The sequence below is a fragment of the Sebastes umbrosus genome, chromosome 13, assembly GCF_015220745.1.
Source record: "Sebastes umbrosus isolate fSebUmb1 chromosome 13, fSebUmb1.pri, whole genome shotgun sequence".
Classification (NCBI taxonomy): Eukaryota; Metazoa; Chordata; class Actinopteri; order Perciformes; family Sebastidae; genus Sebastes; species Sebastes umbrosus.
Window position 1 is genome coordinate 8,598,826 of NC_051281.1, and position 18,599 is coordinate 8,617,424.

The 18,599-nt window shown below is 39.9% G+C and overlaps 1 protein-coding gene across 3 annotated transcripts in view; it reads left to right on the top strand.

Moving 5' to 3' along the window:
• lrp1bb (low density lipoprotein receptor-related protein 1Bb) overlaps positions 1-18,599 on the top strand; it is a 314,579-nt gene that overhangs the window by 149,898 nt on the left and 146,082 nt on the right. For all 3 annotated transcript variants that reach the window (XM_037789698.1, XM_037789696.1, XM_037789697.1), the window contains exons 12-19: positions 4,392-4,611; positions 6,515-6,704; positions 7,910-8,032; positions 8,366-8,509; positions 10,432-10,557; positions 12,060-12,173; positions 17,424-17,504; positions 17,614-17,784. In XM_037789698.1, the coding sequence (XP_037645626.1) occupies positions 4,392-4,611; positions 6,515-6,704; positions 7,910-8,032; positions 8,366-8,509; positions 10,432-10,557; positions 12,060-12,173; positions 17,424-17,504; positions 17,614-17,784 (1,169 nt within the window). The remainder of the gene's footprint in view (positions 1-4,391; positions 4,612-6,514; positions 6,705-7,909; positions 8,033-8,365; positions 8,510-10,431; positions 10,558-12,059; positions 12,174-17,423; positions 17,505-17,613; positions 17,785-18,599) is intronic.

Genomic DNA, 18,599 nt, shown 5'->3' on the forward strand with positions numbered 1-18,599 from the left:
ATTGGTTAGGGAGGATGTCCTCTTTTGGAGCATAATTTTACGTGCTTTTTTTATAATTCTATATTCTATATTTATTTATATATTCTATATAATATAGAATTTTTAAACAATTTTTTCCATATTACACAAACTAATGATAAAATAACATACAGTAAATTAAGCATTACTAATAATTAGTGAACATTATTAATTATAATTTAATTGTTTGTTAACTAAAATTAAAATAACTATTAACTAAGTTTAATTAACCATCAATTTAACATGTATAAATGATGGTTATTATAAAGTGTTACCTGCATCTATTGTTACCTCCGATAGCAATGTAGGGATTTAATCATTTTATTTTTTACAGCCAGATTTCCAGCACATCCGATTGTGGAGATTTAGTTATCTGAGGGGAGAATACTTCTGCGGTGCCGTGGGATGATTCATGGTATCCAGATTTCTGACAGTGGATCTGAAGAGGCATACAAAAAATCTGTTTCGAGCTCCCTCTTGGCTCGTTGTTGTGAATACATTAACTGCAGCGTGGTTCTGGTGAGCAAAGCCCAGTGTGACTTTTTTTTTCTAGATATAAATATCACTTTGCTTCAAATGTTAATCCTGAAGATCATCTGCTTAAGCAGACATCTGCTCGGACTGATCATCACATCATGCGTCTTTTCAAAAGAAACCGTATAAATGTACGCCAGCGTGGTTAAACTGGGAGAACAGCTGCTGTTTTAACGAGAACGGGGTCGTGGGGTGATTTTTGGTAAAAGCAAATAGTGTTGCCTGAACCTGAACCTGAACCACAACTACCAGCTCATTAGCCACGATTAACCATTTCATAGCTGTTTCCTCCGTCGTCCTCATACATCATCTCCTGTGCAGATTCATATATGGAGGACATCAGCAGCAGAGATGGTATTTAACATATAGAGAAGATGCTGCAAAGCTCAAATTCATTGAGCGTCTTAAGGATCTTAAGGATTAACAGTTTAAGGCTTAAATCGTATTAACACACACCAAATCCATAGCAGTCAGAGATTAGTTTTCAAGCCTCAAGAGGGTTGTTCCAAACATTTCACCATACACAGCTGTTTCACTGCTGTAGGTAAATACACCAAAACCCCAAACTTATTCATACTTTGTTTTGTCCCTTCATCTTTTCTCTAACATTTATCAATACCTTACTACAGTGAATCCCAACCTATTTCCCTCGAAGCCAAGTCCTAAGTTATTGTCTGGTTCTCTATTCTAACAACGACACATTCAAATACAAGTCACATACATGTCTCAGTGGTGCAGACTGTATATTGAAGGAAATAAAACAGAATGATTTTAAAACGTCAAATCTATACCTACCTTCGCCTTGTGTAAAGGAGAAAATCAATTGAAACAACTGCGGTGAGAACACAGCCATAAACCTGTGAGACTAATGACAAAATAGCATGTTGTCCCTGGTAGATATACAGTAGCAGCAGTGTTCGGAGTGGGGGATATATCATATCATATTTTTTTTGTATAAGGATTAACAACTTATAGTCCGACCCTCCCGCTGACAGCACAAATGATTAGAAAAGCTAGTTTTTGGCTTCGGAGGGAGCATCCAGCCTGAACCCGACAGTCCTTTGATCTTTATCTGCTCTGCTCAAAGGGTCTCTTCAGGTAAAATGGATGCACCTCTCCAACTGATTTCTCAACTGCATTCTCGCTACCTCATTTTCTGCTCTGTTTGCCGCCTCTAGTCTGTGTTGACATGATAAGGACTACTACTGTCAACTTAGCAATGTCATACCTCTCTATCTTTGCTATATTAGGAATCTCATACATAAAAATATCCACGCACACGAATAACATTTGACCTGAGTGGTGCTTTATTCATCTTCAGTCAACTCCGGATGCCTAGATGAGTGTGTGTATATATATATATATATGTATATATATATATATATATACTGTATATGTGTTGTCACTTATTGGCAAAGACAGCTTTGTAGAAACTTTTATAAAACTGTATGTACTAAAGCCCGTTGCAATTCACTGTTCTGCTTTGTCCTCTTTTTCACCTTTTCCAATCTCCAAATTTTAAGTTTGTTTATAAAAGACATTTCATATGAAGTACATGAATACACTCTCTGAAGATAGAATAACAGATTGCGTCAGATGCATAGTTCGGGTGTTTTGAAATGGGGTTGTATGAGGTATTTAATCCATAGTAGGTGTATTGAAGAAACAGACAGGAGCACCGACACTGGAGCAAAGCAATACAGTACTGTGGAGGGGGATGACAGACAAATTTCAGCCACCTAAAAGAAAGGTTCACCTAAAAAACATCAGTTTAAGTATACGCTATATTTTGAATATTTTCACCTCTTTATCCTGCCGTCAGACAGCCCTTCTTCTTTTCCGACGGGAAACTGAACTGAAAGGGAAACTTATCTATGCCGTCTCCAAAGCCAGCAGGCTCAGATGACAAAAACAGTATAGATACCTTCAACTTTCAGTTCAGTTTGCCGTCGGAAAATATTCAAAATATAACGTAAACTTTCAATTTCAATTTTTTTAGGTAGGCTTTTTCTTTTAGGTGGCTAAAATAAGTTGTTTCTGCCGTCCCCGTCCACGGCACTGTATTGCTTTACTCTGGTGTTGGCCATCACAGGTACGCAGAGTCCAAGGAGATGTCTTCAAATGTCCAACTAACAATCCAAAACCCAAAGATATTAACATTACTGTCACAGAAGAGTAAGAAAACCAGAAAATATTCACATTTGAGAAGCTGTCACCTTTTTGCTTGAAAATAATTAATCGATGTGACGATTGATTAATTGATGAATCATTGCAGGTCTACGCACTTAAAAAAGTTAAATAAATATGGTTTGTTTGTCACATTTAGTATTATTCAACAGAATGGAAGAAGTATTTATTTTTTTCTAATGTCAATACAACTGCTGCAACTACTGATTATCTTTATTGTCTTTTAATCTACTGATTATTTTTATTGATGAATTGATAATAATTGGTAAATTGTGAAAAATGGCCATCACAGAGTCACGCAGAGTCCAAGGTGATGTCTTGTTTAGTCCATCCATCACTCCAAAACCCAAAAATATTCAGATTACTGTCACAGAAGAGTATGAAAAACAGAAATTATTCACAATTCAGAAGCTGCAACTTTTACGTTTTTTGCCATTTTTTCTTGAAAATTACTTAAACAATTAATCGGTGTTGATTGACTAATTGATTAATTGACTAATTATTGCAGCTCTACATGAAAATATGGAATAAATAATATTCAGTTATCACATTTATTAATATTCAATAGAAAGGAAGAAGTTTTTTCATTTTTCATATCATGGCAGCTGCATGTGTCCATCCGCCATCTGATGTGGTGTGTCCATGCATGTCTGTTTGCACATTGGCGTTTATGTGTGTGTGTGTGTGTGTCTGCGTCTGAGTGTGGAGGATTGCTGAATAATTCATGAGGTCGTAAAGATGACTTCAAGACAGGGAGTCTTCATTCACCTCCATCTCCCATTCTGTTTCATCTTCCCTTAGCCAGCCCTCTATCATTGATGAGAGACAGGGGGCCACATGGCTCAGTCAGCAACACTCAAACAGAGAAAATCCCCTGGGCATGGTTACTAGAGAACAGATCATGTCAAATCGTTGACCCAATCACGATTCAAATACCACAAGCCCACTGAGAGTTGCAGTCTCGGCATACACAAGATACACTGAAAACTTTTATTTTTTTTTTTTGGGTGGGGAATACGAGACGTCTAACTTTGATGTGCAGTCAAGCATCACTTTAACTTGATAAGCCTGAATAATTTCTTAAGCTACGATGCACTCTCCTTTCACTGCCAGGGACGTGTTTGATTATTTGGGTTCACATATGGGAAATCTGGATTCCAGTTTATTTCCATTTCAGTCAGGAACCTTCATGTCATGATATTAGTTTTCTGAACTAATGGTTATATGGTTGTATATTTGGCAGTACTAGTTGTGTTCTCTTTAAAGATCCCTGTATGAACCAAAGCAGCATGTGTGAGACTCACTGGGGAGCACAGTCATGCCTTCCCATGGGTGTACAGAACAGAACACACCGCACACATTTCACCGTGATGTGGAGTACATCATTTTGAGAGAAGCCTGCAGAAACATGCTGTCACATGTGTATTGATTGATAAGAAATCAAAGCAAGAGGAAGCTGACGAAGGGAGCAACAAGCACTCACATCCAACATCAGTGTGTCAGGAAGTAGAGGCAGGGATGAATGAGGAGACAGCTGAAATGAACTGCCTTGGGTTGAATGTGGAATGTGATCTGGTGATAACTTGCAATAGGGATGTTTTATTATGTCAGTTTATTGGTGCAATGATTGTGTGTATCTGTGTGTATGACAGCTGGATGTACTGGACCGACTGGGAAGAGGATGAGGTCAACGACAGCATAGGGCGGATAGAGAAAGCTTGGATGGACGGATCCAACCGCCGCATCTTCGTCACCTCCAACATGCTGTGGCCCAACGGTCTGACTCTGGACCACAGCACCAGCACCATGTACTGGTGCGACGCCTACTACGATCACATCGAGAAGATTCACCTCAATGGGACTGGACGAATGGTGAGTTTCAATATGTAGAGATCACGCTGAGTAGTTACTTGACATAATTAGCAGGAATCATTTTGGCTGTGATCCTGGTAGACTCAAGGGTTAGGCTGCTTATGAGACGTTAATAGAGGGCCAGAGGCTGGAATTCAAGATCCCAAGTGAATAAACAGCACCAAATGAACATGTTCATTTTTAATTAAAAACAATCAAACAACACAACTTGAAGTAGTTTTACACCCTAAAATGATCAATAAACACAGAAAGCAGTCAAATCTTTAACGAAAAATGTGTAATTGTAATCTTTATTAATATATATTATAATATATATTATTTATGTATTTACTTATATCATGGTCTGGGTGAATACTCGATTCTGATCGGCTGCAGGATGTCCATTAATTAACCCAGTTGTTCCAGGGAAATGGTCTGTTCACTGTTCTAAATGAATACGCGGGCTACAACCATTGATATAAAACAGTTTTGTATCTATGGCTACAACAATATCTGAATATCTTATTTAGTGTAAAGTTAGTCTTTCAGGGTGGCGACTGTAACACACAAGCTGGAAGAAGAAGTAAGTTACAACTGGTTACACTGCCCCTTCTGTATTTATTGATACTTTATAAGCAAGCATCTCACTACCCATCCGCCATTCAACTCGTTACTTCCGACCTTGACTGACGGCAGTATGACCTCTAATTTCTTCGTGAATATCTTGTTATTTAATTGATTTTGGGACAGTAATATGCCTGGATAGCCAGCTAGTCTTGTTGTTAAACATACTGGCATATTATATTTACTGTTTTTCATCCGTACGCAGTGTCATTGACGTTGAATCTTGCTAGTATAAAGTTAGCTTTCTGGCTCGTAACGTTAGCTGAGCGGAAAGGAAATGTCTCCCGTTGCCAAGTCGTATAAGGTCCGTTCTATTTACTGGAGCAGTGAACAACATTTCCATTGCATAAGAACCTTATGGGATGATAATGATTGTTGCAGGTATTAGCACAGCCATCAGGTTTTACCAGGGAAACAGAGCTATGGCTTGTAAAAAAACTTAAAATTTTGGTTGCATAAAGCATGAAAATAAAAATTGATGGTCTTCATTTTTTCCTTAGACAAGTGACCATGGTGTAAACGGAATAACAGTGTCCATAATGAGGAATTAATCGCGGAGACAACTGTCCTCCGTGCACCCTGTTGTCCATTAATTCCTGATAATGGACACTCATCAGGCATTATCTCTTCCATATATCACAAATGATTGGTTAATCAAGGTTGTTTTTGTCTCACTGAGGAACTTGTACATCTTTTTATATGATGGGGATATGAAGTCATGTACAAATAATGTCATATTGAAAGAAACTGAAAAAACACAACCCAGAATAATGTCAGATCACCACAGAATCCTGCTAGAAATGAATCTCATACTGTTGCCATGTTAGTGTGTTATTAAATCAGTGGTTGACAGTTGCAGATCAATATTATATGATAATGGCAGGGTGCACAATTGATTTTTTATGTTTTAGCAATGATACAATGTTAATCTGCAAACCAGTGAAATGATGGAAAACTGCTCCTCTTCCCACCGCTACTGCCAACAATACAGCCTTACATCCCCAACTGCTCCCTTCTGTAGTTGCACTGGCATATTAAGCTAATGAATTATTTGCAAATGCTATTTAATCAATGCCAAGATTCCAGCAAACATTATTATAAGCAGACAGCAGCGTGTGAATAAATTTGTGCAAAGAAATTGAATCACATTCATCATATACTGTGATCAAATAATTTCTAAGCCCATATTCAAACAGCTAGAACCCTGTTTGAGATGATTGATTTTTTTGTGTTGCTTATGGCGTCTTTCCGTAGCCCTCCTAATCCTTTGATTACACTGCATGTTTGCCTCATGTTCCAGGTGGTGTACAACGGGAAAGAGCTGAACCATCCGTTCGGAATATCTCATTATCGCAATTTCATCTTTTGGACGGAGTACATGAATGCCTCGGTCTTCCAGCTGGACTTGACCACCGGCGATGTCACTCTGCTGCGGAGCGAGAGACCACCGCTGTTTGGCTTACGTGTCTATGATGCACAGAGTCAGCAAGGTTGGCTGCTTTTCCTTCATTTACTCCTCGCCCAGTGCCACTGAACCATAGCTTTCCAGTAAGGAAAGTTTTGCACCGAAAAAGTTGAACCACTTTGTGCAGTGTGTCCAGGCATCTGTGTCCCCTGTACACATTTCTTTAATGGAGAGCACTTAATGTGATATATATACCTGAGATTTCGCATGTGTGCCTATTGTTGTCAAATTTCATGGTGTAAACCAGCGCATAGATCAACAGTGACAGCGACTTTAAAATCACTTGGGGCTCTTCTCTGTGAAGTTAAATAAGGTGACCAAGGCTTGTTCCATTCTGTAACAAATGATGATGGATTCATGCTGTTAGAAAGCTGAAAGGAACAGATAGGAGAGCAGTCGGATATATGGCTGACAGTGGAGAACTGAATTGGCCCTCACAGCAGCCGTGTCTTTTGCTATCCAGTAATAGGCATGTAAAAACAGTTCTCAAACACCCACTCCACAATCAAGCCACGCTATTGTCCTAAATGTAGAGATATATAATTTTACACAGTCCAGTGATGCTTTTTTAGGCTCATGACATGAGTGTGTTTACTTCTCAAGACAGTAATTTTCATTCAAGAGCTTTAAAGCCGTGGATTGTGAGTAGGAGACTGCAATATGATGCAGATGAATGGTTGGCTTCTGCATGCACGGCCTAGTTCACACCATACAGAGCATTTTTTTTCCTTCCATTGTTCATGTCACTGAATAGATTAATTGGCTGTCCAGTCCTCTGAGTATTAGTGATTGGCTCTTACAAAACCGAAAGCTTTATCTCATTGGCTCAGGCACTGCCTTTGGGCTCCGTGTTAAATGAAAGTGACAAAGGTGTCGTGCGCCTTAACTTTATATGTGACAGTATTTTTTCCCCTTCTTTGTCCAGAAAGACAAATTATTCCTCCAAGAAAGATAAAAATGTCAAATGTCTCTCACCCGCGGTGTTCCCAATAATTCACTTGACATGTGGTTATAGATCACGTGGCATATGCCTCGCAAAAGACAGGCGTTTTCTATCAATGAGACGATTTATTTGTTGCCAGGTTTAAAGTGACCCCTGAACCTCTGCTGTCCGCTGTACAAAGGGAAAGTAAACAAAACAACAACAGAACCCAGTGGCACTTAAGGCGGGGCTTTAGAAATTGCAGCTTTAAATGAGAAAGACGCCTTATTGTGGATCTATTTCTCCAGGTGACAACGCATGCAGTGTGAATTATGGGGGCTGCGGCACCCTGTGCCTCGCCATCCCAGGAGGCAGAGTGTGTGCCTGTGCCGACAACCAGGTTCTGGAGAAGAACAATGTCACCTGTGCAGGTAGGAGGACATAATGAATCAGACAGAGAGCGAGAGGCCTGAGCTCATCCTGTCCCAGTATACTGTAATCCTGGCTTCATCCTATGGGACAAAGATCAAATAATAACCTCATCGTTTCACATGCAAATCTGCTAATACACAAATAAATACAGGTGGGATATTATCCCAGTGGGTTTCCATGAATGTAAGCCAACTCCCTGTAGTTACACACGGGGTCATGACACATTATTAACATGTTTTATGTTCCATTATAGCCATGCCAATAATTTCCCCCTCACACATACTTCATAGGAAGTCTCTGGTTGATTTTTTTCTCACCACTATTTCTCCCAGAAACCTCCGGCAGTGGCTCGGAGCCACAGCGATGTAGAAGTGACGAGTTCCAGTGCCACAATCATCACTGCATACGGGCCTTGTGGAAGTGTGATGGAGATGACGACTGCCTGGATGGAAGCGACGAGGAGAGCCACAGCTGCTGTGAGGATGTTAAAATGTGTCTGTGCTGCAAGCAAACACACACACACACACACATTGTAGATATGTAAAGATACTGTACATGTTGATGCACTTACAAGCACAGCCATGCACCAAGCACAAGCTTTTTAAAGCTAATTCTCCCTTGCTGTCATCTTCTATGTTCTTAAATGTCACTGAAGTACTGTTGAGGGTGACAAGTGTTCCTCCTCCACACTGCTGTCTCCCCTTTAGCTCTTGCTGAAGCGGTGTTGCTCTTTAACAACTCAGTCGGATAAACACCATGTTAGACGCCTGGATGCTGATTCATTTTTTTTTTTTCTGGAAGCAAAGCACCATAATATAATCCTCTGCCAGAATTATCAGAATTGAGAAATCAATTATCTGCTCTCCTGGGATATCATGTACTTTTTACAATCTACTAACTTGGTTTATTTCAGTGGGTACGGAGACTTCCTGAGAATTTAATCAGGCCAAAATTTGACTCCAAGATAGATGAATGTGGATGTCAGCTGCATAAAGGGGGTATGTCGTGTTTTGAATAACAAATTGCTAATGCTCCATGGCAATTTGATCAGTCTCTTGTAGTCATAAGACAGAGCAATTTCCCTTCTCGTAACCTCTTATTTAATTTTGAGACATAATCAAAATTTAGTTCAGATGGTGGAAATGTTGCCTGTGACAAGACACAAGATGATTACTGAAGTCATTTGACCAAAACACTGCTGGTCTCAGTGTCTCAGCGCGCTCCTGCAGCATCTGGCATTTCCAAACAGCAGGTTGTCTCAAAACCAAAGGTAATTTATCATGCACATACAGTAGTGTCGCAATATCTACACGGAAATTTGCTCCCATTCGTTTGATATGATTTATGGGCGGAGAGGCATAAATGAATTTGAATGGTCAATGTGTAATAAAAGTTAAATGACATGATTAAAAAAGAAAATAAGGAGCTTGGTTGCTAGTTCCTGTGAAGGTGGCTTTATATGAAACTAAAATCAAGGCCCTAAAGCCACCTAACAAACATACTTAAGACCACTATAAAATGTTAAGGATACTCCATTACTCTCAATTAAAGGACAAACCACCAAGGAGAGACATGAGTGAAGTTGTCCTCTAAAACAGCATTCCTTTTCATGCTGGTCGTTCAGTGCAAGATAAATTGAGCTGTGGACTGAATCAAATCCTGCTAAGAAGCTGTGAATACTCTCTATATGAACATGGAACTTCCCCCCATAGGACTGAGAGAGGAGGGCTGGATGATTAATAAAGCTTTGATATTAATAAGAGACATTTCAGCTACTTCGGCTGCTGCTATAGAAATTGATAATGTTATGTTATATACTTAGGGCTGGTAATCTTAAGGAACTAGCAAGAGTATGTTGTGTTGCCAACTCTTTTCCAATGATAGTAGCTAGCAGTACTAGCTCCAAAAGTCTGTAAATCTAGCGAGACAGTCCGTCCCTTCATGTCTCCTTCCAAATCCACGGACCCAACATCATCATAATGAACATACACAACAAACATGGCTATTGTTAGCACTCACAGCTGTCAGGCTAGCAGCTTGTGGAAGACTCCGTTGACGCGCAATGAGTGCATGGGCAGAGTGCACACAGGTAGACAGGCAGGGAGCCCGTCCAATCATTACATTTGGGCAGAATGAATTGAAATGATTGGACGGGTTTATTACAGTTCTACAACAGCTACAGATACCGGAGTGTTTTCTTTTTTTGTCAGAGCATTTGATTTATTGATTGCTGTCGGGCAACCCTGTCCTCCCGGATTACGGTCGCACTTTTAAACAGCCTTGTGAAATATTCTTTCTTTTTTTTCATTCTTTTTATTTTATTAGCTTCTTTATTATATTTCATGTAAGAGCTGCGAGGTCACTGACTGACTTATGTTGCTGTTTGGACTCTTTGCAGACAACCACACCTGTCCTGTCGATCAGTTCAAATGCAGCAACAATCGCTGCATTCCCAAACGATGGCTTTGCGATGGAACGAATGACTGTGGTAACAGCGAGGACGAGGCAAACACTACCTGTTTAGGTATGTACTGTACCACTGTAGCTTTGGCTACAGTTTGATCATTTTGCAAATATGTCACCTCAATCTGTCATCATTTTCAATCTGTTAACACTTCTGTCTAGGGATGCACAATATATATTGGGCCCAATAAATTATTGGCCGATAATGGGAAGTTTATATTATTATGTATTATTCCGATAATGAAATTTTAGCCGATAAATTATCAGCTGATAATGCAAAGCCAAATTGCTTTCATTAACTTAACTTCGATACAGTAGGTGGTGGTATGCACCTTTAAAGCTGGTCTGCGATCTGCTAATAAACACAAAAAAGAAGAACATCAAGGGCATCATGCTGACTAGAGAGCCAAACACGTCGTCGCAAGTGTGGATGTTTTTCACAGTTTCAGAGGAAGACAACATGATTGCAATTTGCAATACAAGTTTTTTGATGTAACAATTGAAGAGTCAGAACAGTTCTTTGTTCTTGTTGTGGTAACAACAGTGATGTCAGTTAGATTTGGTTAGGCCAGAGCTATGGAATATGAAATCATCCATCTTTGCTCACTACATCTCAGCCTTTCTTACCCTCAGGTGTGCAAAATAAACTACAGGTTACGAACTTCTTTTTAAAATACCAAATCATCGGTTCTCTTATCAGTAGCAGCCATGAGAAGCAGGTAATTATCGGTTATCGTTATCAGCTGAAAAAAATCCATATTGTGCATCCCTACTTCCGTTTGCCTCAAAACAGACATCAGTTCTTCTATGAATGAACGCTAAAGTGTAATTTTCATCAGTGATATCAGAACAGCATTTTGTGGTTCCAGGATTGCTTGTTGCTGAATTGATGGATGTACTTTTGTAATTGATTTGGTAATACATTTCAATCAGGCGTATGTAGACTGTAACTTTTAAAGATCGAACAGCTCTTTCATCTTTACGGTGACGCATAAAACATTTTTCAGAGTCTTAAACAGAGATGCCCATTGTTGTCAAGGCCGTTATCACCATTATGTCTCGAGGCTCTCGAGTAGCTTCAGTACAGTGCAATCAATCTCATTGTGTGAGAGCACTCTCCGGTATCAAAGAGTTGTAGCACCTACGAGAGGCAACTGTATGTCAGGAACACTTACAGTATATCACATTGCCTCCTATGTCCTCGACGGTGCCTCTCAGGAGCGTTTTATCCTTAGAGGATCAATCAATGAGCATTAGCCAGAGGATGATGAATGCTCCCCCATCGCCAGATTGACATGCATACCCCACATCAGCGAGACATGGCTTGTCTGCTGTCCACGCGTGCTCACCATGGCCGTGCTGCATGTATCTGACAGCCCGTCAAGCAGCAGAACGTTTCCCACGGCTTCCCATGCTCTAACGGTGTGATTGAGTGATAAAAAGTTTGCACTGGGCGGACATTGACATCCTGGTGATGTAGTGATCATTAGGGTTGTTGAGCACATCCTGCATTGACTTATGCACGTGTGATTGAATTATGTGGCTTCTTTTCTTCCTCCTCAGCCCGGCCCTGTCAGGCCGACCAGTTCTCCTGCCAGAGCGGACGGTGCATACCTCAAGCTTGGAGCTGCGACCGGGAGGATGACTGCGGGGATATGTCTGATGAAATATCATGCAGTGAGTCATGCATTGCTATTTACCACATGTCATTCAAGTGTCACTCCGACTGCGGCTGCTATTTGTGTTGCTCTGTTTGGTCAAGATGTAAAATAGGCCATCTCTGTGATTGAATGGAATACTAATAAGGGCATTCACTAGTTGTTTACTCCTCACAGTTAAACATGTTATGCCTATTTGGGGGTATATTTAAAGCTGCCATGAGTGGGATGGTTTTCCCTGTTTTATGAGATATCTCTGAGGGCTGATAGGGATGTCAGTTCACACTGGTGACTCAATGATTACATCATCAGGCAGTAAAATTGCAAAACTCACTTTCCATTCTACACTTGGAACTCTCAAAATGCGACTCTATAATTTATGTAGTCGACTCTGCCAGAAACTTGTCAACATTCGCTGTTTCACCTCTAATGGAGAGACAGAAAATATGTGCTGAGCAGCACTCACACCGGGTAATTTGATGTAATTTGTGCATTATAATAAAATCTTTTTTTTTTGCCCATAATGTCCTTAAAAGCACACCACGAAAAAAGACGCAAGTGCAGACTAAGCTGATGGGAACACTTTGACCACTTCATATTTTATCCTCATTTTACATTAATGTTGCAGTCGTCCACCTATAGTGATATGTGAAAGCCATGACACACAACTGTTTGTCATGATACATTAAAAATAGGGCTGTTAATCGATTAAAATATTTATTCGCGATTAATCGCATGATTGTCCACGATTATTCACGATTAATTGCAATTTTTTTATCTGTTCAAAATGTACCTTTGAAAGGGAGATGTGTCAAGTATTTAATACTCTTATCAACATGGAATTGGACAAATATGCTCTCTTTATGCAAACACATGCCAGTATTTTCACTCTAGCTTTAAAACTGAGCCCGCTACAACCTCCGAAAGATCGATTGTGTTAATGCGTTAAAGAAATTAGTGGCGTTATTATCGCTTTAACTTTGACAGCCCTAATTAAAAGCCAAGGGATCATTATCACTGTAATATCCTGAAAAACAAATTGAACTTCCTGAATCTTGATAACTTCTTATTTGTTTCTGATGTATGCGTGATGTTTAAAATGATTCATAATCTCTTAGATGATGCCCGGCCTATCCTGTTACGGCAGTGCAATTAGGACTAGAGCATCTACTAGGGTTGACTGTGTATCGCTTTACAGAAAGACGTTTGGTCAGTCTGCTTTCTCGGTAATTGCAATTTTGATAACATTTTGATTAATTGTGCAGCCATAGCGCCGTTCCTGCAACACTAAACAATAAAATGATAAGAAGAGGCAAAGGATTTTGGTTTTAGGGATGACAATGCGTGCCGGTCACTCTGTCTTTTTGGTCGGTCCACCGCTTTAGTCCATGCAAAATATCTCAAAAACTATTCGATGGATTGCCATGAAATTTGGTACTGATATTGATGTGGTGCCCACTTCCCAAACAAAGAATTCCACTCGCAGCTGCTTATCATTTTTTTGTGACTTCTTGAGTAGTTTGCTCGTCTCTTTTGCCTGCATTACTTAATTCACTTGAGAGTTTAAGGAGTTCAATTATTGATGCTGTGGTCTTTGGACCAAGAACTCGACATGCCCTCATCTGCTTAGAGGGCTGCTGCTGAGCAAACTGCATACTTTTGTGCAGTAGTTCACTGTTCTTAAGTCGTGTCTCAGTGGTATTACACAAACTGTCAGCTTCAGTTAGTAAAAGTGGCAGTCTGTGTTCTGGATTAATCTTGGAAAAACACAAATGAGAGAAATACATGGCACGCCATGATGGCCTGAGCTTTTTAGGGCTCTTTGAAGACGTATTTAACCTTTTTTATCCAACGGAAAAAGAGCTCTTTAAAGTGTAAAATATGTTTTCAGCAGTGAAGTTGAACTGGATGAATTACCAGCATATATTTCAAAGATGAGGGTAAAGGTTTTAAGATTTCCTGTTAATCACGGTTTGTATTAAATCTGCCTTTTTACAGTGATAGATGTTTGCCAAACGCTTCACTGTGCTGTATCGCCTCAGCCTCCCTTTGTGTGTCCTAAGCTGGTTCAATACGCAGTCACAAACAGCCAGGGTGTAAGCAGTAATTAAAGTTCATGCTCGGCTTCATTCAATCATAATCAAGCTGCGCGGCAAAACATATTCTCTCTCTTACTGTTGTCTGAGCTTCCTCAGGCATTACTCCTCTGTAGGCACTCTACTGTGCAGCTCTGGCAGCTCACTTAGCTCCACTGGAACTACTGTGGGTTTTGAAACACCTGAAGCTCAGTGGTGGCCGCCTCAGAGATTGATGCTAATTTGGATTTTGTTTGTCAGTAGTTTAGTAGTTGTCACACAGTGTCTCATATTGGGCTCTCTGTTCACTTGAAGCTGTCATTATTTATGGATGCCGGTGTTCCATTTTTTGCCAGGCTCAGTGTTTACTTGAAACCTTCATTATTTATGGATGTTCGTGCTTCATTTTTAATGAATGTTAAATTCCAACCAGTCATGCGCTGTCAGTGAGACCTAGCGCATTTGTGGGAAATATAGAAGACACGCGTCTGATAAAGATACAGTATGTCTTCTCGACAGCGCCTAAGGTATTCCAGGCAGCGGCGGCAGATGCCAACAAATCAATTCAAATGTAGACTTGCATTTCATATGGAAGTCAATAAAGTTTCAGGCATCCTGTAAGGATATTCGAAAAGTACTGTATATACAGTATCTCAAAATTGGATACTAGAATGGTATCTGATGGGAATACAAATGTCAATCCAGACAACGTCTTCAGTCCACAAAATGCGGTAGAATATGCACTCCTACACTTCCTGAGAATATTGATGCCTTAACATAGACCAATTTAGTTCATGACGTCTCCCCGACTGCAGTGATGGATGTTGGATCAGCTACTGGCTGACTGCAGAGGTGGTGATTTGCTTTCACTATTTTGCATTGTCAAGTTAACTTTATATAGCTATATATTGTACAATATCACGTACATATACAGTATATTGTCTCAATTGTCTGTATAGGCCAAATTCAGCACACAGGGAATTGCATCTTTAAGGGAAAGTGGAGGAAACTTGGGGAGATATCCACTCTCATAGTTTGCAGGGGGTACAATAGTAGGTGGAGATAAACACTTAGAGAAATGCACTGCATGATGACAGCAATATGTCAAAACAAGTCATGTGGTTGTATACAATATTTACATTAACCCCAAGACAAGCATCTACAGATGCATCATTTCACGGACGAACGATAGATGTTGTGTTGTACAGAGTAACATCATAATTAAATTACAGCATAGATAATCCATATGACAAAAATAGATGAATATAATTTGAACATATATGAAAAGATGGATCCAGGAGGATATCAAGCAGCTTCCAGGTGTCATCAGACAGATAGAGGATGAGCAACACGACCTCCTCTCCTTCATTTCTCTTTCCCTCTCTGCCATGAACCCTCTCTGTGGACTCAGCTCATAGTTTCAGAGTGTATATATCCTGTGCATATAGACCATGTTGACTCCAGGATGTGACTGTTGCAGCTCTTTGTGCAACACAACAGAGGAGGATGATGTTTTTTTTTTCATTTCAGGGCCAAGCGTGTTTTTACATGTATGACTTTGTAATTGGAGGCATTGATCAAGAGACGACATGTGAAAACAGAACTTGTTGTTAATAAAACATGGCCATGCAAGGCTACCGTTAGTACAAAGCATTAATCAAAAGAAGAATTTCAGATTATTATTTTCCTCTTCCTGCCAGGGCCACCTATAACACCCAACTCTGAAAAGTATTTCTGAAGATTTAGCACTACTGAAGGTTCACAAGCAAGTCACAGTTTTCACTTATTCTGTGAAATATCTCAACATCTGCTTGGCACAAAATTTGGTACAGACATTGATGGTTCCCTGGTGATGAATCTAAATTACCTTGCTGCGGGGTGGGGGGATGAAGGAGAAGGAAATGGTTTTGGGTTCATCCCCTCAACCAGCGAAGGTGACAGTCGCATCGCACCGTGGCTCTGTCAAAAATAGACTATAGCGGAGCAGAGCTGAGAGCAGCTTCTGCGACACGCTGAAGTGCATAAATAGCCTGATTTTTCATCAGTTCATACGAGGCTCAAAATCAAACCCACCACTGGTTATGTGCACAACGTTTCACTTGATGTTACACAGTAAAAGACACTGGTGTCTAAAAACTCATTGTCAGTGCAGACGGGGCATCAAGGCCACTTTGGCAACAGGGCATACGATTTTCAGAAGGACATCAAGGCCAGACAGAGGGGCTACGACGGCCATGACCTCAATGACTGCCGGTGAAATACCTACCCTGCCGCTGTGCCTAAGAGCCTCAGCCTCACAGAGCCTATAGCATGGCTGTAGACTTCAAGTCTTGTTTTTTATTTCTTTGTGCTGGTTTATAAATGTCATTCATGATTTAATTTTTGTGGTGTGAAACGTTCCTGAATTTCAACCCTGTTGTCAATAAGTGGGGCTGTCACCTGAAATTATTGCCTGGTTGTCTGGTTAAAAGAGTATTTTCATCCCTTCTTATTCTCTGCTTAAAAAGCTAAGATTTTATGGATTTAATTCTGTTCATTAAAAAGTGTACAATTAATCAAAATATTATTGAAATCGCAATATGGCCTACTCCAATTTTCCAATCTCAGGAGGCGAAATGTTTTATCAATACCATTTTAAATTAAATGCTGTGGTGTTGCAGAGATGTCCTGGCTCACACATCATATTCTAAAGACTTAAGAAAACATCTTTGTTTGGTACAGATCCCCGCAACAATCACACCATAATCACTTTAATGTGTTTTTCAATGAAAATGAGAATAATGATGTAAAAATGACCATTCCTTTTGAGATCGCAAATCATATTGCAATTGCCATATCAGGCAAAATAATCGCAATTACATATTTTTTTGAAAATCGTTCAGCCCTATGCACAATTCCAGATGACTCTCAACAATCTCAACCACATAATTCATTTTCTACATGTTTGTACCATTGTCAAAGATACTACAGTTATATGATAAAACTTAAATAATGTGAAGACTTTTCTCCACAGTATTAATCTAACTCATGTGATAATGAGTAACAGTTCACATGGGCATCGTGTTTTAGGACATGGATTTATGGCAGTTCCCAGTAAGAAAAATCAAATACTGATGTGTAGAATTACAGTGCCAGTATTGGTTTAGCTTGGATTGGGATAGTCCTTAATGTGTACCTGTATCAAACCTTTTCAGCCTTCCCCACCTGTGAGCCCCTCACCCAATTCAGCTGCTCCAACGGGCGATGCATCAGTGCGAACTGGCATTGTGATTCAGGTGAGGACAAGAACCTTTTTGAAGATGCTCATCATAGAAATCAAAGACTGTTCATACCACCATCACATTTAATCAGCCCCTTTTCATGAGAGTTTGTGCATGTGTACAGATGATGACTGCGGAGATGGCAGCGATGAAGTGGGCTGCATCCAGTCCTGCGCCAACACCCAGTTCAAGTGCACCAGTGGTCGCTGTATACCGGACCACTGGGCCTGTGATGGCGACAACGACTGTGGAGACTTCAGTGATGAGAACACGACCTGCAGAGGCGGATCAGCACGTAAGAATGCCTCCATTACCTTTCAAAATACTGTCAAGTGATGAGTCAGATGACGAGTAGGTAGACTAACTCACCCACTCCAACTTAAGATGACCCTTGTTATTATTCATGTCTGATATGAATTTATAATTAACCCCATTTTATATGAAGTCATCGCAAGGATTTGCTTTTTTTTTTAGTTTCTCGAAAGATCTGCCTCGCAGCACAGTTTTCTCGTAGCACCTTTTACGAGAATGTAACTGCCTTTATATCTCTTTAAGTGTGCTAATTGTTTTATTTGCAATTCAAATCATGTTTAAATTTAGGTGTTGTAATTACAAGTTTAGCAGTTAATCAGCTTGAGTCCAATAACTTTGTTTTCACACTCACGTGTGACTAATCTTATCTAGTCTCTGTTCGGGGGAATTTAACCATCAGGAGTTGAATCATTTAATCTAATTACCACAGAAAGCTCATGCAAGCTCCTAGAAACTCACAGCTCACTTGCTTGTCAATGGGATGTGTAGACGATTCATCAAACCGTTTCCTGATGGGAACTGCAGGCTTCTCCACTCCCCCGTGTCTGCTTCTGCTTCTACCCCAGGGGATTGAATCTGTCTTAGCTTTGCCTCAGCTGTTGAGGAAATGTTTTTTTTTGGGGGGTTTGACTTTTAAGTATCAAGCAAATCATCTATACTGAATGCATATGACTTAAATTAATGCATATGCTGTTTATTATGTTATGCTATGTTACACATGGTGTTATTCTGCTGTAGTTTTCTTAGTGTTATTTGATAGAGAACATTTTGATATGATTAAAATAGACAATTTTGTTT